Here is a 20992-nt window from a genome sequence, read left to right on the forward strand (position 1 = left end):
GAAGATGCAGTCTCTGACAGCCTGAGGACAACCCGGTGAAATTAAGCGCGGATTAATTTCAATCACTCAACTGGGCCACAGCTTTCTCTAAATGATTAGCGATAAAACCTATTACTGGTTTTAAGGTGACGTCTTGCACTGTCAGATTTTTCCCGAGTGCATTCTTGGAGGAGCTCTCTCCAGTACTGGGGAAAGGTGCGCCAGGGTTAGCGCTGGAAGCGGATTCTGTCCCCCGGCTCTGGCTCGGTTACCTTGGACAGCTCACAGCGCCCACACCATTCTCGTCTCATTGGAGATTTTGCTTTTGAGGGTGGTCAGAATGGAGGGTCACAAGATTGAGTTGATCTCAGGTGGTCTGTCTCCTGCCCTTACTGCACCCATGCCCAAATCTCACTGATTTCCCCAAATTCAATCTTCAAATCCCATTCCCTGGACTTCCGCAGTAGGAAATGGCCATTCTCAAAGTCAAGTTCGACTTGCAGAAGCGTGTCAAGTTGGCTCAGGGGCTCTGGCTCCTGAACTGGTTCTGCGTCTTGGCCGGCATCGTTGTTTTTGGGATGGGCTTGTTCCTTAAGATTGAGCTGAGGAAACGAAGCGAAGTGATGGACAATGCGGAGAGCCACCTAGTCCCCAACTCCCTGATCCTGGTGGGCGTGCTGGCCTGCACCATCAACTGCTTTGGTGGCAAGTTTTGCTATGATTCCCTTGACCCTGCGAAATATGCCCGGTGGAAACCTTTCCTCAAGTTCTACCTTGGCGCCTGTTTGTTCTTCACTTGCCTGACCTTCCTCTCTGTGGTGCTGAGCTTTCTGATGAAGATCTATATGGAGGATACTCTGGCCAAGGGGCTGAAAAATAGCATGAAATATTATCGAGACACCGACACTCCGGGACGGTGCTTCATGAAAAAAACTATCGACCAACTTCAGATCGAGTTCCACTGCTGTGGCAACAACGGCTTCAGAGATTGGTTTGAAATCCAGTGGATCAGCAACAGATACCTGGACTTCAGCTCTAAGGAGGTGAAAGAGTGAGTAGGATGGGAAATCGATGCACGCAGACCATTGAAGGTGGCAGGAGAGAGCAGTCAATAAAGCATAAAGTGCGTTGGGTTTTGTTAATAGGGGCACTGAGTACAAGAGCACAGAAGTAATGTTAAACTTGTGTAAAACACTCGTCAGACGTCAGTGTACAGTTCTGGTGTTTCGTTATAGGATAAAATGGGAATGCATTGGAGAGCGCGCGAAGGGGTGAGGGGTTGCAGGAATGAGAAACTTCAGCTAGGAGTATAGATTGAAGAAATTGGTTTTGTTTCCCATGAAGGGAAGAGGCTGAGAGGAGATTTTATTGAGGTTTTCAAAATAATGAGCAGTCTGGATAGTGCAGATTGGGAGAAGCTGTTTGCACCTGTAAAAAAAAAGATATGAGGGCGTAGATATGAAGTGATCCAACAAGGGTGAAGTGAGAAAAAAAGGTTCTCAATTAACCAGTAGTTAGGGTTTGTAATGAACTCCCTGGACCTGGGGAAGGAGAGATGTTCGATTGAAGCATTCAAGAGGACATGGGATTTTGTTGGGACGGTATACAGGACATAGAGAAAAGGCAGGAGATTGACACTAGGTGACAGAGCATGCACAGGCCCGATGGGAGTATGGCCTCCTGCTGCACCCAATAATTCAGTCATAATGTGAAAAGTGCAGATAAGACATGGCTCAGTCTTAGTTTGAACTCGGGATTCATTTGGTGTGTTGTTGAGGTAACACTAAGAGCCGTAACCTGTCCTAAATCTCTCCTCCTTACAGCCGTGTTAAGAGCAATATCGATGGGAAGTACCTGACGGATGGGGTCCCATTCAGTTGCTGCAATCCAGCCTCCCCTCGACCCTGTATCCAGCAGCAGATCACCAACAATTCCGCCCATTACAGTTATGAGTTCCAGAGCGAGGAGCTCAACCTCTGGACTCGGGGCTGCAAGGAAGCTCTCCTCAATTATTACACTAACATGATGCAATCCATGGGAGCACTAGTCCTAATCCTGTGGTTACTAGAGGTAAGAAGACCAATAATTTTTTTAAAATACTGAACCCTTACACGGTTGTTGAGAGTCTGGGAGAAAGTGATCAATATATCTTTTTAAACTTAGCTGCTGACCATCCAGCAGCTCAGTTATTACAGGTCTCTAGTAATGATTGAGTCCCTCCCCTATCCCCACTGATCCATCTAGGAAATCATTGCACTGCCTGAGTGGTATTTTTGTTGGAGAATTCTCATAAGGGTGCTGCTTGCTGCCTGCTGCATTCAGTGGGCAGGACTAAAGTCTCCTGCCATCTTCAAAAAGGCAGAATAATCAACATGAGGGCAAGTGTCACAATATTTTGGATTCTGCCTTTCCATCCCTCAGAACTCTGCTCCTCCCACCCTCCAAGGCGGGGAGGAAACTGGAGGAGGTGTGTTGCCCACATTCTAACCATGGAAGAGCAAAAGAAATCTTTTTTGTTCTGGGCGTCAGCCTAGAAATTTGATCTGTTTTGAACTTGCAAAATGTTAAATGTTAGTTCAAATCAATAGAATTGCTTTGTTTGTCACCTTCATATTACCTATAACATTGCAAGAGCTAGGTGCTTATTTTTGACTGGCACAGACACAAGGAGTTGAAGGACCTTTTCTGTGCCATATACCTCTTAGTATCTATTAGAGAGAACATACAGCATCCTGGGCTTTATTAACAGAGAGTAAAAGAGCAAAGAGGCAGTGCTGAATTTATCCAAGATACTTGTTCAATCTTACCTGGAGCATTGTGTACAGTTTATTATGTAGAGTTGTGGGTGCCATATTGCAGTAAGTGCAGAAGAAATTTGTAAAAATGGTTCCAGGGTTCAGAAACTTACATTGGGAAGATAGATTGGCAAGGTTGTGACCGTTCTCCTTGGGGGGGGGGGGGGGGGGAACGCAGCCAATAGGACATCTGATAGAAGTTTTCAAAATCATGAGATAGACAAGAGGAAGAAACTGTTCTCACTCATAAAAGCATCGAGAACAAGAGGGCACAGAATTAAGGTGCTTTGCAAATGTAACAGATGCGATGAGAATATTTTTTTTTCCAATCTGGAATACGTTGCTTGGAACGCGGGTGGAAGCTTATTCAATCGAGCCATGGAAGAGGACGTTAGATGATAATTTGTAAGAGAAACAATGTACATGGAGGCAGAAAAGACTGGAAAATAGCATCAATGAAGCTCCCACAGAGGCAGGTCCTTTGCTCCCTGTTCACAGATACTTCTTCCTGAGCCATTTTCCTTGACAGTTTTTGTCAGTAGTTTGCCATTACTTTCTATTCTGGAGGGCAGATCACAAATCAACCTCAGCCAAAACAAAATTGCAACTGCCCACACTGTTGTCATTATTGTGAACTATAGACCAGCTCTCTTAAACCAAATGAGCTAATGAGTTCCTCTGTTCATGACATAACATTAGAAACTATCTGTAGGATTAATAAGGACTGGATTATATTATGCAAGCTGCAACAATAAGTTGTACAAAAGAAAAATATTGTGGCTGCTAGAAATCAGAAATAAAACTGTAAAATGCCGAAAATACTTTACAGACTAGGCAGCATCTGTGGAGAAAAAGTTAATCAGTTTCCCCTATCCACAAGTGCTGTCTGCATTACTTTTGCACCAAACAGGTCTAGATGCACACTTTGAGGATTAGTTGTGTGTGTTTTGCTTTTTCTATGGTTACATTAATGGATTATTGATAGTTTTGTTGTATTAAAGTGAGTTTCCCTCATTAATGGCACATATGTATGAAGTTAAACTTTTGTTTGCTAAAATGTTGTTGCTAAGCAGAATTCTCTGTGAAGTATACGTGGTATTTTTGCCCCATCTGTCTCCATGACAATGAAGGAGATGAATTATACACTATTTATTTGATTGCGATGCAAAATCCTTTAGTTAGTGAATTCTAAGTACACCTCAAGCTTTTAAAAGTCCTGTATGGGAAGGGCAGGTAATAGCCTAGTAGCATTAGTAAATATCCAAAGACCTAAGCAATATTTTGGGGTCCTAGGTTTAAATGACAAAATTTGAATCCAATTAATAGATCCAGAATAAGAAATGTAATAATGACCATGACAACTTTTTTTATGACAATCTGGCTCATTTATGCCCTTTAGGGAAAGAACCTGTTGTCCCTACTTGACCAGGCCAACATCTGACTCCAGACACACAGAAATGAGGTTGACGTTCAATGGCTGAGAAAGCCATGCAGAGGCACCTAGGGATGGGATATAAATGTTGGCCAGGTATCAATGCCCACATCCCATCTAGTGAAATAAAAAGAAGCATCTTCAGAAAATCATTTTGATTTTCGTTGTCATTAGCTCTGGACAGTGACTTTGATAGATTACTAAAATGTTTTAAACAGATTTTGTAGTATTTGAAAACAACAGATAAAGAGAATGTTTGTAAAAGATAGCAAAAGCAAGACAAGATGGGTTTTTATCTTCTCTTTAGTCAACATGAGTAGTGGCTGAGATGTAGTATGAAAACAAATCTTGACAGTATTCTTTGGCTTACACTTGCTGGTTGATGATGGACACTGGCTTCAAGCGTCTTTAAATTTTCAAGCTTTTGTAACTTTAAAGTGGCACTCACCTTGCCTTGATTGGAAGAAACTTTACTTCAGAATTATAAAGCCATAGACTCAAGTTCTACCTCATAGCCTTGAATGTACAACCTAGCTTGATATTTCAATACAGTACTGAATACGTAGTATACGGTCAGAGGGACCATTGCTCAGAGGCCACATTAAATCAAGGTGTACCTTACCAGGAGAGAAAAGATTCTGTGACAATGCTATTACTCAAAGAACAGGTGAAAGCTTTCCTAGCTAACATCTATTCCTCAACCAGTACCATTGAAACAGATTATCTGGTCATTTAATTTGTTATTGTTTGTGGGCACTTGATTTGCAAAAGTTACTGACATGTTTTCCTTTATAACAAGCAGGCACTGAAAATCTTTTCAATTGTGTGGATGCTGCAAATTGTAAGAAATGAAGTGTCAATGTGAGTTTCTCTCCTCAAACAGCCTGTGTTTAATCTCCCTTCAATGACTTGGGTTGCAACCCATACTACCAATACTGCATCTGAATGTGAATTTACTGTTACAAACTCAGAGCCTAATATCTGTCTGAGTGTGTGTGTTGGATGGTGGAGCGAAGAACAACCCAAAAAATAAGAGCAATACCAAATCATATGGACCCTCAAGCCTGCTCTATCATTCAGTAATATCATGGCTGATGTGATTGAAGTCTTAACTCTGTGTTCTGCCTGCCTTTCCATAACCATTCTAGATCAAAAATCAATCTCATTCAGCTGCCCTTGAACATTTTAAATAACTCCAATTCACTGCTCAGGGAGGGTCAGAAATCCATAGATTGATGACCCTCTGAAAGAAGAGGCAGATGGTGGTGGAATTGTAATGGTATTAGGTTAATAATCCAGAGCTCCAGGCTAATGTTGTAGGGTCAAGTATTTAAATCATACTATTTAACTTCAAATAATAACTACAGAATATAAACCTTGTCTCCATAATGGTGACAAAGACAACTAGCATAAATTGTTGTAAAGACTTATAGTTCACCGATTGCCTTCAGGGAAGAAAATCTGCTCTTTACATGGTCTGGCCTGCATTTGGCTCCAGACCCACAGCCACTTAGTTCAGGGCCAGTTAGGGATGGACAACAGAGGCTAACCTTACTAATGGCAGCACTCATCCGGTGGAAAAATAAAACCTCCATTTTCAGTTGGAGATCTCTTATTTTTAAACTGAGTCATCCTGCTCTACACTGCACAGCCTCTACCTTGTCAAGCCCCCTCAGAATCCTGTATGTTTCAATAAATCCACTCTCATTCTTCCAAGCTCCAAACAGCATAAGTCCAAGTAGGGCTGCCTTTGCTCAATTGGCAAGCACACCATCCAGAAGAGCGCATTCCTTGGACTGAATGCAGGGAAATAGGGAGAACAGAGAGGGAAATCATGGCATAGAGAAGGAAAGACTATTACAGTGTAATTATGCGTGAACTTTGGTGAAGCTTATTTGATGGGCCAAATGGCCTTTTTTAAAAAAACTTGAGATGCATGATTACCAAGCAATTTATCAAAATAAACTGATTTCACAATGGAAAGTAGTGAATGTTTCATATTGTACACTCTATATATTGCCCGAGATCCAGATTATTTCCCTCGATAAAACATCATTCTAGTTTAAAAATAACTTTCATACATTTCCATTCCACATCAAATTATGCTATGACATTCACACTTCAGGAGAAACTCAAAAACAAAGACAAGTCAAGGTTCTACAATCAACAAATTGGCAAGTTAAACCATGTATTGTAAAGACTTAACATTTTATTCTTAAGTTTGTGGTCAAAGATAGGTCTGAAGATATCAATGGAGACAGAGCCGAATTAAAGTTTCATGTGGAAGACAATTCATCAGATATCATTCTGATGAAAGGCCACTGACTTGAAGCAATGACTGCTTTTCTCTTGATTAATGCGGCCTGACTTGCTGAGTAGGTCCAGCAAGATTTCCAGCATCTGTAATGTTTTGCTTTTGTATTACTATTGCCTGATGTTCTATTGTGTTCCTGATTTCTTCCTTTACCCTTTGATCCCTTTAGCCATAAGAACCATATCGTGCACCTTCTTGAAAATAGAAACTAGAACATGTTGCCAGGGTTGGAAGACTAGACGGAGAGGTTGAATATGCTGGGGATATTTTCCCTGTTGCTTCAGATGCTGAGGGGGCAACCTTATAGAGGTTTATAAAATCATGAGGGGCATGGATAGGATAGCTAGACAAAGTCTCTTCCCTGGGGTGGGGGAAGTCCAGAACAAGAGGGCATAGGTTTAGAGTGAGAGGAGAAAGATATAGAAGAGACCTAAAAGGCAATTTTTTCATGCAGAGTGTGGTGGTGGAGGCTAGTACAATTGCAACATTTAAAAGGCATCTGGATGTGTATATGCATAGGAAGGGTTTGGAGAAATATGGGCTGGCTGCTGGCAGGTTGGACTGGATTGAGTTGGGATATCTGAACGGCATGGATGAGTTGGACCGAAGGGTCTGTTTCCATGCTATACATCTCCACGACTCTACCTATCAAGAGGCCTGCCCATATATCCTACACTTTAGTTGTAAAACATTTCCCTAAATAAATATTTGTGTGGGGAAATGATGAGCTGTTCAAATAGTTTTTCCACGTTTTAGAGTTTGAACATTTCTCCTTGAAAAGATGGTGGTGGGTCAGATATTCAATGTTGAATTTAAAATAAAACACACAGTTGTGTTGCCACGCATTATAACAGAAAGTTCAGGTAATGCACTATAACACAAGGTTCAAATTGAACAAGGACTATCACCTGATGAAGGAGCGTCACTCCGAAAGCTAGTGTGCTTCCAATTAAACCTGTTGGACTATAACCTGGTGTTGTGAGATTTTTAACTTTGTACACTCCAGTCCCACACCGGCATCTCCAAATCAAGGTCATGAGGGTTTGGTGATAGGACAGATGTGGAGAGGACTTTTTTTTTAGAACCTAGAACTAGGGGTCACTGTTAAAATAAAGAGTGACCCATTTAAGAAAGAGATGAGGCTTTTTTTTCTCTCAAAGGATGGTGATTTTTGGAATTTTTTTCCAGAAAAGGTAGTGCAAGCAGAGTCTTTGAATAATTTTAAGGTAGAGGCGATAGATTCTTGGTCAACAAGGAGGTGAAAAGTTATCAGGAGAAGGTGGGTAATCAAGGCAATAGAAATAGTTATGACCTTCTGGGTTCAAATGAGATTAGCATCAAAGCAATCTAAATTCAATACTGATCTGACAGCACTGTTGCCTTGTTCTGGTTTGTATTCTGGCCTTTTGGAGGCTCGTTCAGGGCAAAACAGCAAAGTCATATTGTGACATAATTGCACAAGTCAGGAAATTTGACCTTTGAATTTTTATAACAGTCTGAACATCCTCAATATGCTTTGCAAATCCGTAGCTGAGAATGTTATACCAATAGGTCAATTACGTCAACTGCATAAATTCAGTCTTAGAATGCCATGAATGGCTTAAGTCGAGAGTGTGGAGCTGGAAAAGCTCAGCAGGTCAGGCAGCATCCAAGGAGCAGGAGAATCAACATTTTGGGCAAGAGCCCTTCATCAGGAATGGCTTAAAACCCATAAGCCAGCAATCAATAGCAGAAAAATTGGTTAATTAATAAAGTCGTCCTCTGGTTGGCAGGGATTCTAACAAATGTGTAAATCCATTAGCAGGTTCAGGTAGAAACAGTAATGGGACAAGATGAACTAACTTCATCCTGAAATTGCAGACACACAACCAAGTTACTGACAAACTCATAATTGTAATAATTTTTAGCATAATGCAGAGTGCATGCTCTTTGTGTGCCTCTTTCAGCTAAATTCAGAGAACACAGTAAAATATAATTCAGAATCAAAGGTTTATGGACCCCAAATGGACTCGGGGTGCCCATCTAACTTCAAATATGCAGCATGCCATCAAAGAGTATTTTCATGTTATCACTGTGTGCCCAGCCAGAACTACCTGTTGGAGCATGGACTTGCAGGATTATCCAGAGCCAAGAAAGAATTCTAATTCATCCCAGTGATAGATTTACCCCGTCAGGCTGTCTGATGACTTACCAACAATGCACCTTTGGAGCAGGTGAGACTTGAATGCAGGCTTTCTGGTTCAGAGACAGGGACACCAACACTGCATGTCAAAAGGCCTCTAAAATTGCTTTATACTTGGACAATGCCCTCCTGTTTGTGACTACCACGGACTTAGTTAACTGATGGTATATTCTCTACCTGCATTTTAGGTGACTGTGATGGTTGGGATCCAATATTTGCACACAGCCCTGGATAGCATTGCAAATCCTGAAGATCCTGAGAGTGATAGTGAGGGTTGGTTAATGGAGAAAGGTCTGAAGGAAACACTTAAATCTCTCCTGGAAAGTGTAAAAGAGCTGGGTAAGTTCAATCAGGTAGCTACAGCTGAAGAGGTGAAAAAGGAAGAGGGCACGACTGTTGCCACAGTCAGCTGAAGAGACCAAACAACAAGTTGCAGGAGAGGGGGAGAAACTATTTAGACTATGAAGGAAATGAAAATTGAATAAATGTACAATACAAAACGAAATGAATAATTCCCTTTGTTGTTTAATATAAAAGGCATGTACCCCAAGGACTTTATTTTCCTGTATTTGCCACGCATAATCTATTATATTGTATAAACCATCACCATTTAACATAATATGTAATTCATTTATTTACAATATTTGAATTATGTTAAATTAATTTTAAAATTTATTTGCTTGTACTATATAAAGAGATAAATATAACCAATGTATTGCTTTTGAATCTGGAAATATGGATTGTGTGATGACAATACTTATTTAAAACAGTCCTGCCATTTTTAATGTAGCTCAAATGCTATGTGAAGTTATATAGTTTGTGTTGTTACAAAATAGGGTTCAATATTAAAAGCATCTTCCAAGACAGAAGGGCATTTTTCATGAAGTGAAAAATTTCCATTAATACTTTATGTATTTCAATAATTCATGTTAGAAACCCAAATGTGACAAATCAACTTTTACAATATTCTCTATTCAAAGCAGGGCTATTAAAATAAACAACATAGATGGAAAAATTACAAAGGTTGGATCAGATTTCAAAAAAATATTTGAATTAAACACAGTTAATGTGATGTTCCCAATACTTTCTGAAATCAGCATCGTAAATATAAGGAGATTCCTTTGTGGTCTGCAGTTAAGTCCATAACTATTTGTTTACACCTATTCATTCGGATAGGAGGTGCAGTTGAAAAAACAAATCAATTACACCACAATATGTGTACAAGCACAGTCATTTTTTATGATTCTGTATAGCAATGACTTGTATTCATATCATATTGAAACAAAACCATGTTACATTTTGTTCATTAAATGCAATTTTTATAAATAGCTTACTGTCACTGCCAAAATTATAGTTGTATTTAGGATAGACTCACAATATATTTCAATTACTACAGGACACTAGCTAAAAAATGTCTGTCTCATTAATTCAGGCAGTCTGAAATTTTGAGATACAATGGAATTTAGAACCATTTTATCTTAAGTCTCATAAACTAACATCCTTTTTATTATTTGGAACAGCTCTCTGTTAGCAATTTGAGATGTAACTGCCTGTTGCAGCTTCAAGGATAAAAGTGCTAAGTATGCTTAACATCGGTTTATAGGATTAACTTATGTAATTCTTTTTCAAGGAGAGACATCTAATTCATCATGACATCTAACTACACATGGAAATGTGATAAATGAGAGGACAGAAAGGATAAACATTGTCCCATTTGTATAATTCTCAAAAAAGTAAACAGTTGACATGAATTATGATTAAAAACATAAATATTCTCCCAATCGTCATTTTACTCTTTTTTAAATAAAAGTATTCCTTCATGGGATGTGCGCATCACCGGCAATGCCAGCACTTATTGACCATCCCTAACTTCCCCAGAAAAAAAAAAATCCGTGAATCTGCTTTTTGATAACCAATGGTTTGCTAGGCCATTGCGAAGTTCCAACCATTTTTCTATGGGTCTGAAGTCTCATGTAGACCAGGTGGGCAGGGATAGATCAGATTTCCTTCCCCAAAAGGCATTATTGTACTAGAAAAATTTTAAAGAACAAGTGTTAATTACATAGTACAAACCTTTTATTTCAAATTTATTTAAGCAGCAGAATTTAAGCTGCTGAGCAGCCATGATGGTATTAAAACTCCTGAATCCAGACCATTACTCTAAATATCTAGATTATTAATCTAGTACCATAGCCACTGCTTCCAAAAAAATCCCAGAAGTTCTTCATAATTTAGCAAAAAACACTTGCATTGGCAGAGCACCTTGAAGAGAAATGAAATGGCTCAGGCCACTTTACAATAGAAACAGATGGAACAGGATGGAAGAAACAGCACTGAGGGGAAACTTTCAGAGATGTAAAGTGAAACAATAAAGCAAAGAGTGAGTCAGTTACAGTCAAGGACTTGCTCTTCTGGAAGCTCTGTCACCAATAAGGGAGATCAGAAGGAAAAGGAGGATATATAACTGGTCAGAAACCCTATGTCTTCTAGTTGAGGATATACCCATCCATGTCTGAGTACCTTTCCCCGCTAAAACCGTTATCTATACTTCTGCTGCTGCGCAACTCAACTTTCTTCACCAGCATCAAACCCCATCATGACACACACTCTACCTTCCATAACATCAAAGTTGACACTAAATTTACTTGATGATCACTGCTGTCATACCCAATGTCCAATGGCTTCCATTTCTTGAAGGACTGAATTCCAAACCTTAGTGCAATGTTACGAATGCTGTTATGGACTTGCCTCACATTATTTCTACAATGTCTTTCATGCTTTATGGTAACCAAGCATATTAAATTCAGTGTATCAAATAGCAAGAAGCCATTGGAAATTGTAGACGGCAGCAGTGATGGTCAAGTAGATTTTGTGCAGGCACTAGAATTTTTGCACAAGTCTGCATAGTGATGAGCTTTGGATGTTGGTGAGAAGAAAGCTATGATGCTGCAAAAATATAGATAAAGATTTGAGCAGAACATGGTACTCAGTCTTCATGATGGATGGATCTATCTTCAATTAAAGGATTGGAACAGCCCAGGACATGAGTCTTTTCAGAATAGCACATTTGATATTCCCCTGAATCAATCTAGACAACAGGTACAGATTGGCGCTATGAATGCCTCATTTTTTGAGACACTTCTTCGAAGAACAAGAAACTTTCATGGTGAGGCTCCAGTGCAATATTGATAGCTGCCAGCTACAAACATTTATCTTAGATTTCTTGGAAATGAGTCAAAAGCTGCAGTATTTGCTTTTATGCTTTTCACAGTCTCTTTTTGTTTATGTTGAATCCTTGACAGAATACTGATAATAATTCTGCCCCAATATCTTATGAACAGTGAGCAGAAAGTTGTGTTTTATCAAAATGAAACTTTCTAAAAATAAAAAATTGTCATCAACATATCTCAAAATACTTAACATTTTTTCCCCAAATGCAGTGACTGAAAATGCATGAACAAACTTTACCTATGTATCAAAAATCTGATAAATGAACTTGAAACTAAATAGATAAGTGAGTTATGGGCAGCACGGTGGCTCAGTGGTTAGCACTGCTGTCTCACAGCACCAGAGTCCCAGGTTCAATTCCAGCCTTGGGGCGTGTGTGTGTAGAGTTTGGACATTCTTCCCGTGTCTGCGTGGGTTTCCTCCGGGTGCTCCGGTTTCCTCCCACAGTCCAAAGATGTGCAGGTCAAGTGAATTGGCCATGCTAAATTGTCCATAGTGTTTGGTGCATCAGTCAGAGGGAAATGGGTCTGGGTGAGTTACTCTTCGGAGGGTCAGTGTGGACTTGTTGGGCCGAAGGGCCTGTTTTCACACTGTAGAGAATCTAGTCTAATCTAAATGTTATTATTAAATGAGCATCTAGCTCCATTAGCAGCGATTTATGAAGTAGTAACATTTTATGGGAATTCACTGTCTGATCCAGAGTGAAGAACAATTCCTTCAGGTGAGATGTAACTCAGAACTGAGTCAACATTTCTGCTGTAAATAACAGGGAAATACACAGAGTACAAGGAACAAATTAATTTATTCTAACTCTGGACTTTCCATATATATTTCATTTAAAAAGTATAAGAACTGAAAATAATCCACATAATTAGCAAGCTGCAAACAGCCATTGTTTGAAAATGGCTTTTGTTTCCTATTAGCAAGAATAATCTCAACTGTAACCCTGATTAAGTGCAATGTTAAATCAATTTTTCTAAAGAGCATTTTGTCAACAGAAAATAAGTGACTTGTGGTATTAGCGTTTTCCTTAAAAGAGAGAACTGTTTATAATATTTATTCTGAACCCATATTTGTAAAGCTGCTAAAAAACTATAACAGCAATAAATACTAGAAAGCATAGGATGTTGATGTGTGCAGATGGAAACACCCAAGAAAGGTTCATGGTAACACAAAGGCAACAAACTAACAAGTTTCCTTTTGTGGAAAATAAACTTAATTCATACCATAATGCTTTCATTGGGAAATTGTGGGATCTATCTCTGCAACTTTCACTCAACAAATTAAGAGAGTTCTTCGATCCATTTTTTTTCTTGAAAGAGAAAAGAACAATGCTGAAATGACACTTTTATCGCATATACTACAGCATGATAGAATTGTGCAGTTTTTGTAATATTATGAAGGACCTCACCATAGCTTTCTGTGACCAATCCTTTTAATCAATGACTGGCTATTTAACACTATAGCTATTCAGTATCCTTTGTCTATCTGCTTAACTCAACAAAAAAAGCCACTGAACTTTAAACAATTGCTTTAACATTTCTCTGTATCACTGTTGTGAAAATACTAGCCAGAGAATGATGTATAAAACTATTGTATTGCAAGTGAATAGAACATATGCTATGAATGTAACAAAAACTACTGTGGTTATTTCATCTCACAGGAAGGTCCATGAAAACAAAAATGGACAAATGGAATAAGAGAAACAAACAAAGGTTTGTAATTTCCCCAAATTCCTTCCTCCTCTAGGTTGCATTTTTAATAAGGATGCTACAACACAGTCATAGAGATGTACAGCTCTCCCCTTCCTGAAGGGAATTTATGCAAAAGGACTCCATGAAAACAATAGCCCTTAGACATTTGGTTTGATTGGCCTTTTTTATGTGTGAACTTTATTCTTAGGTAGGTCAATTTATAACTGACAAAGCTGCAGTTAAATTATATCCACATGGCACCCACAAACACTGCCAGCAGAAACAGAGAAAGATCATGCGAGGATAGTCTTTTTTTTAAAGCTTTGAAGCAAAAACATTGAGAATAAGTGCAGCACTCTTGTTTAGTTGCAGTCGATAAGCTGAACTCAGGGCAGCCTAGGAATTACAACTAAAACCTTGTTATATATGCAGGAACTGTCAAATAAATCAAAGTGCATTTAGACCAACATAAAAGCAGAATCTTTTTGATTAATGTAACTATCTACAGTGCAGGTTTGTGTGTCCAATTGAGAAAACTACTTGAAAAGGACAAGGTCAATATCCCCAAATACTCAAAACAGTGAAAGTCAATCTACAAGATGGACAAAGTGATAAGTTTAAAAAAAATTAGCTGATATAATCCCTCTAATAAACAAGATTTATTACCAAAACAAACTTATGCTTATTATAAACTAATTCAAAGTAAGTTATTCAATATTATACAGATCAGGCATTTTACTCATACCAGAGAATTTGCATTTACTTTCTGTATCCTACTTGAACTGTCATGAAATGTTACTTCAAGGTGGAGTAAATAGGATTAAAGGCTAATAAAATAATCATCTTACATTTCAAAATATCATTAAAAACTGCAGCTGCAAGCTATGGTGTAATTAAAGAAATACAGAAAGCTCACAACATGACAGTTTGACAGATCTGGGCCACTAAGAATAAGAGACCTCAGTGATGTTGGACAATTTGGAGGTACTGAGGCTATTCTCCTTAAAGCAAGGAAAGTTAAGGGAAGTTATGATAGATGAAAAAATTATGAATGTTTTCCTAATGGAGTAATGAAAATGCTTTCCAACAGGGGGAGAGTAAACAAAGGTTGCTGATTTTCGAGAACTGGCAAAGAACCAGAGGAAAGGTGGTTATTTTGGAAATATTTTGCTAAAATCTAGAATGGACTGAACAAAAAAATGGAGAAAACAGATTTAATAATAATTTCCAAAAGGTTATGTGCTTACAGATGAAGAAGTTGCTGTACAATAACCAAAAGATAGGGAGCAGACAAACTGAATATCGCTTTCTCATAACTGATAGAGAGGATGGATTAAATGGGCTCTTTCTGAACCAGATGTAAAGCTTGAAATAATTTAAACATTATTACACAAGTTACAACAAAGAAATGTCTGTGCATAACTACTTGTCTGAAAAAAGTGAACTATGATTTTTGTTCTGAACTAAATTTTAGTACAGTTTCTCTGATTAATTAGACGATTTAAAAGTTGAATTGTTACAGGAATTTTGGAAACTGCATTGGAGAATAAATCTCAGGTTCTGTTGTCAGTGACCAAGAGAGAAATGCACACCCTATCAGAAATGACAAAATAGGTCTCCATTCTAAATTACCATTGCAAATTCTATTTGCTTTCAGTGACCCTGTAATTGAAAAGGAGGAATACAATCCAAGGCACAAGCATTTTATAACTCTCTAGCATGACTTTCAGCTGAGGAAAGAAGCTGAGGCTGATTGTATGTCTCTATACACTGTCCAAAGCCAATAGAAGTGTGTCTCAGTATGATGAGAAAATGATGGAAAAGAAAGGTGAGATAGGTGTGGAAGTGTGGAAGAATTTTGGAAAGTAGCTAAGAGTTTATTTCAAATATCTGTAAAACATTTACTGTAAAGTCCTGCCATTCATATTTTCATCAGTTACTAATTTGCTTATACACACAAAACATTATATAGACAATTTCACTCGTTATAGATCCCACTGTTCTTTGTCTGGTTTCAGAAAGGAAAATAGAAAACCCTTGAGAAAGCATCAATGATGAAAATGAATGTTTGAAAAAAAAACTAAAATACAGAAGGTGCCTTAGCCTGGAGGTTGGTTCACTCAGTTGGCTAGACTGCTGGTTAGCAATGCAGAAAGATGGCCACAGCATGGGCCCTGCACACACAATGGTTACCACAAAAGATTCTCTTTCTCAATCTCGTCTCGCCAGAGTTCAAGTGACCCTCAGGTTAAATCACTACCAGTCGTCTTCTCTCTACTAGGGTTATGGTGATTCCCCAGACAAGAACATTGCTTGATCATGGTCAGCCTCTGGAGTGTTTGCAATGCATGTTCTTGTTGTTATGATTACAACATGAGGCAAGCACAAGAAATTTTAAGCATTTATTTTGTTAAACCTTTTATTTTACAGAAGGTACATTATATGCATTAAAACATTGCTGTTATTGATACATTTGATACATTTTCTATCCTGTATTGTATATCAAATTTTCTGGATGGTTGGAACCCATACAATTGATTCTCCTTATAAAGTATGATGACCACTTATGAATTCAGAACTTGAGTTTTCCAACAACAATTCATGCAACAAGTAGTCTTTACAGCATACTTGATTTTTCTTGGTCTAAAATGTTAGATGAGATCAGATTAGATTTTAGATTATGTATAGCATAAAACCAAGTAGTGAAAGCTTCTTTAAAATTGAACAGTAGATCATTTGGAAGTTAAATGATCACGCCATTATTTTGAAAAATACTGCAGAGTACCACAATTTAAGGGTTTCAATCATAAAACATATTTAAAGCAATAATTACTCAAAATTATACATAGATTATTTTATTATTTGTTCATGGGATGTGGGTGGTGCTGTTTAAGCCAACATAATTTGCCAGCCCTGATTTTCTTTGTGAAGCTGATGAGCTTCTTGAATTGCTGAAATCCTTGGGGTAAAGATACGTCGAGTGTGTTGAAGGGAGGCCCAGCAATTTGATCCATGGAACAGCAACATAGTTTAAAGTCAGGATGATATGCGACTTGGAGGAAATCGTGCAGGTGGTCATGTTCCAATACACCTGCTGCCTTTGTCCTTCCACATGCCACAGGTTGGAAGTTTGAAAAGTGCTGTTGAAAAGAGCCATGTTGTAGTGCAACTTGCAGATGGTAACATTGCCACCACTGCTGCCAGGGAATGAATGTTCAAAGTGCTGGCTGAGAGTTATCAGAACTGCACCTACCCAGGCAAATGAAGGCAAGTCCACAGCATTCCTGTCCTGCGCCTTGTAGATGGTAGACAGACTTTGGGGAGCCAGGTGGTGAGTTATTTGCTGCAGATTTCCTGGTCTCTGACCCACCACCGTAGCCATAATATTTACAATCTTGATACAATTCAGCATCTGATCAATGGTAACCTCCAGGATTTTGATTGCAGGGGATTCAGTGACATCAAGGTAAAATGGTAAGAGTCTCTCTTGTTGAACATGCTCTTAATTTAGTACTTGTCTCTGTGGCATAAATATTACCTGACAATTACCAGCCCAAAATTTATCCAACCTTGTATACAGACAAAGACTACTTCATTATCTGAAGAATCATGAATGTCACTGAAATTTTGTAATCACCAATGAACATCCCCACTCCTGATCTTATGATGGAGGGAAGATTATTCAGAGGAGCCAAAAATGGTTGGGCTGACAATGCTACTCTGAGAAACTCGGGGACTGAGATGATTGACCACCAATAACCACAACTATACTCTTTTGTGCTGGGTATGGCTTCAGCCAGCAAAATATTTTGCCTAATTCCCATTGATCTTAGTTAGTTAGGTTTCCTTGAAGCCGTAATCAGTCAAATGGCATCATGTTGTTTCAGGTAGTCACTCCTGCCTCACCTCAAATCAGGTCTTTGGACCAAGGTTATAATGAGGTCAGGAACTGAGTGGCGCATGCAGAACCAATACTAGGAACTAATGAGCTGGTTACAGCTGATTAAATGCTACTTGATAGTGCTGTCAACCTCAATCTAACCGTTCTGTCATTTTGCTGATGATCCAGAATAACCTGACTGGGTGGTTATTAGTTTAGTTAGATCTGTCCCACTTTCTGCAGATAGGTCTTACCTGGGAAATTTTCCACATTAACAGTAGAAGCCAGTGTTGCAACTATAAAGGAATAGGAGGGCAGCTAGATCGGTCTTCAGCACTGCTGTTGAAATGTTGTCAGGACGTGGCTAAGATTTGCTTAATTGTTGGCAATGTTAGGCTGTACTCTCAAATAATGAATCCAACAGTTCAGGTCAAAAAAAATATTAATTGTGGATTCAATAGTAACAGATCAATTATTTCAAACAAGCTAAACTATTTTTCGAAGTTATTCTGACCTATAACATTGAATACCTTCAATATATGGTTCAGACATCCCCAGTCGTATTCCTAATGTTTCTTCAGCATGAACAGTACGTCAATTCCAATCATTAAACCAAAAGCCATTATTTATAATCAATAACCCCCACCTTCATCAACTTAATTGCAGTCAATCTTTGATGTCCTTTCCATTCTAGTTGTTCAAGTTTTCTTTATATTGTTTCAAGTCCAGTGGTACATGCTACATTGAATATGGTTTAGAACATCAAGCCAGTCACATACCCAATTTGTTCCCACATTTTCTTGCTCTATTTGCTCAGTCAATGAACTAATTCTGTTCCCAAGGCCCAGCACCTTCTCCGCTGACCCAATTCCCAACAAACCTGCATCTCTTTCCACTCTTGCAGTTTCATCTAGTAAATCTCCAAGAACCTGTGTTTTTGTCACCTACACCCTGAGCGACATCCATACAGATAGAGGAGTTAGCTTCCACAGGTAAGTTAGCACACCCCGCTCTGATTTTCCACCATCTATGTTGACTCATCCACTGCCTTGAAGTTGACCCCTCACTTGTTCAGATTTGGACAAGCCACAATTTCCTCCAGTGAAGTATCAGGAAGACTGACGATTTTGCCCTCAGCCATTGTCAATGATTAAATCAGACTATTCAGAATCGTGGCAGAATATTCAACCCAGACTTCAGGTTTCAATGCCAATTATCCATTTCTTATCATCCCTCATCTGTTGGGAAAACTATCCCCCATGCCTATATTGTCTCCAAAGAAATCTAACAGTGCATAACATTGTGGGAATTCAGGTGTATATTTATTATCAGAAATCAAGCTTGTGACAAAAAGGAACACAACTGGCTATGAGAAGAAACATTATCACAGTCGAACACAATCAAACTTCTCTGACTGAAAACCAACAAGTGATATTAGTGCAAAGGTCTTCTTTGCCCAACATTAAATACCAAATGCTCACATTCAAACTACCACTATTCACATTGCTCATTTTTTCTGTAGCACTGAAAACTGCCACTCCCCCTTTTTAAATCAGCATAATAATCTCATAGTAACAATTTTAGTCTCAGCGACACTTCTTCATTTGAATAATGCCAATGCCTGAAACACTCCTCCATTGGAACCAACACAAAGCTCTCCATAAGTTCTCCTTCTCTGATGAAAACAATATTGGCCAACTTTAAGACTACAAGACGGAGGAGCAGAAAGGAGTCATTTAACCCATTGAGTCTGCTCTACCATTCAATTAAATCATGTTTGATATAATAATCAATTCCACCTTTCCTGCCCTTTCCCCCAACCATTGATTCCATTCCTGATTAAAAAATGTCTCAGACTTGAATATATGTAAAGGCCCAGCCTTGAAAGCCCTCTGCAGTAAAGGATTCCATAGATTCACTACCCCAAGAGAAGAAATTGCTCAGTCTTAAATGAAACCTCTTATTCTGAGGTTATGTCCTAGACACTCCCGCAAGAGGAACAACCTTTCTGTATTTACCCTGTCAAGTCCCCAAGAATCCTCGATGTTTCAAGAAGATTGTCTGTGATTCTTCTAAATTTCAATGAATACAATGCTATCCTTTTCAGCATCTCCTGATAAGACAGTCCCTCCACAACCGAGTGAACCTTCTCTGGACTGCCTCCAACACTAGTACATTTTTCCAGCGATAAAGTGACCAAAATAGTTCAGAGTATTCTTGCTATGATCTGACTAGAGTCTTAAATGGCATTAACAAAACCCCTCCACCTTTATATCCCATTCCATTTGCAATAAAGGCCAACATTCTATTTGCCTTCCCTACTAACCACTGAACTTGGACTCTAGACTTTGTGATTCATGAATGAGGTCTCTCAAAGCTCTATTCTGTAGTTTTATGCAGTCTTTCTCTATTTAAATAATATTCAGCACCTTTATGCTTCCTGCCAAAGGGCATAATCTCATTTTCTCACATCATAATCAAACTGCAAAATTTTTGTTTTCAGACTCTGTAATCCTCACCACTTACCATCCCACTCATTTTTAGATCATCCACAAATACAGCAATAGCACATTGACTTCCTTCATACAAGTCATTTTTAAACATTGTAAATAATTATGGCCCCAGCACTGATCCCTGGGGCACTCCAATAGTTACAGGATGCCATCCTGAAAAAGTCCCCCTTATCCCAAATCTTTCTGTTAGTTAGCCTATTTATCCATGCTTTCTTCAACACCATGGGATCTTCTCTTATTAAGTAGCCTAATGTATGGTATCTATCAAACACCTCCTGAAAATCTAAATATATTACGTCTACTACTTCCTCTTTGTCTATCCTGCTTGACACAGTCTCAAAGAATCCTAGTAAATTTGTCTGGCATAATTTACTCTTCACAAAGCCATGCTGACTCTGTTTCATCAAATTATGTATTTTAAATGCTCTACCATGATATTCATTGCTTCAAGCAAACTTTGCCACTAATTCCTGCCCAGAACATCATTATCTTTGATACACAATTGTGCACTTATGTTGCCTACGTCTATGTTCTGATTGAAAACATTAACTCTATTTCTTTCTCCTCAGATGCTGTGTTTTGGTTTTTTTTGCCTACTCAGTGGCAGCCTTTTGATTCACATTCAGCAGTGACTTATCTGGGGAACTGCAGCCAGTGCAGAGTGTCAAGCTTCTGGAAAAATATGAACATTAAAGGTTAAATATATAAAATCATGTGCAAAGGTGGCTTGCATTCCTTTGGCTTACAAAATTGTGTGTGTATATCTATGTAAGGGGTGTGTTAATCACAGGGCTTAAAATGAATAAAGGATTCAATACTGTAGATGGAGAAGTTTTTCCTTTGGTGAGGAAATTTGGAACAATTAAACAATCTTAACACTCGAGTTGGTTATTTGGGAATTGAATTGGTAATTATGTTTTCCACAGAAAACCTGATAGAAACCTAGAAATCCCTCAAGCAAAACACTGTGGATAC

The 20992-nt window shown here is 38.6% G+C and overlaps 1 protein-coding gene across 2 annotated transcripts; it reads left to right on the forward strand.

Moving 5' to 3' along the window:
• Positions 1-120: 120 nt before the first annotated feature.
• prph2a (peripherin 2a (retinal degeneration, slow)) lies at positions 121-20898 on the forward strand. Of its 2 annotated transcripts, none has more exons than XM_087991300.1 (3): positions 121-1030; positions 1803-2049; positions 20587-20898. In XM_087991300.1, exons 1-3 carry the CDS (start codon positions 450-452, stop codon positions 20647-20649), a joined length of 891 nt encoding a protein of 296 aa, XP_087847426.1. In that variant the 5' UTR covers positions 121-449; the 3' UTR covers positions 20650-20898. The 2 variants fall into 2 exon arrangements, with proteins under 2 accessions (XP_087847426.1, XP_043551655.1); XM_043695720.2 differs by lacking the exon at positions 20587-20898 and adding an exon at positions 8891-10477 and having other exon boundaries at positions 148-1030.
• The last annotated feature ends 94 nt before the right edge of the window (positions 20899-20992 follow it).

The sequence above is a fragment of the Chiloscyllium plagiosum genome, unplaced genomic scaffold (assembly GCF_037043375.1).
Source record: "Chiloscyllium plagiosum isolate Xiang-an unplaced genomic scaffold, Cpla_swu_hap1 HiC_scaffold_10, whole genome shotgun sequence".
Classification (NCBI taxonomy): Eukaryota; Metazoa; Chordata; class Chondrichthyes; order Orectolobiformes; family Hemiscylliidae; genus Chiloscyllium; species Chiloscyllium plagiosum.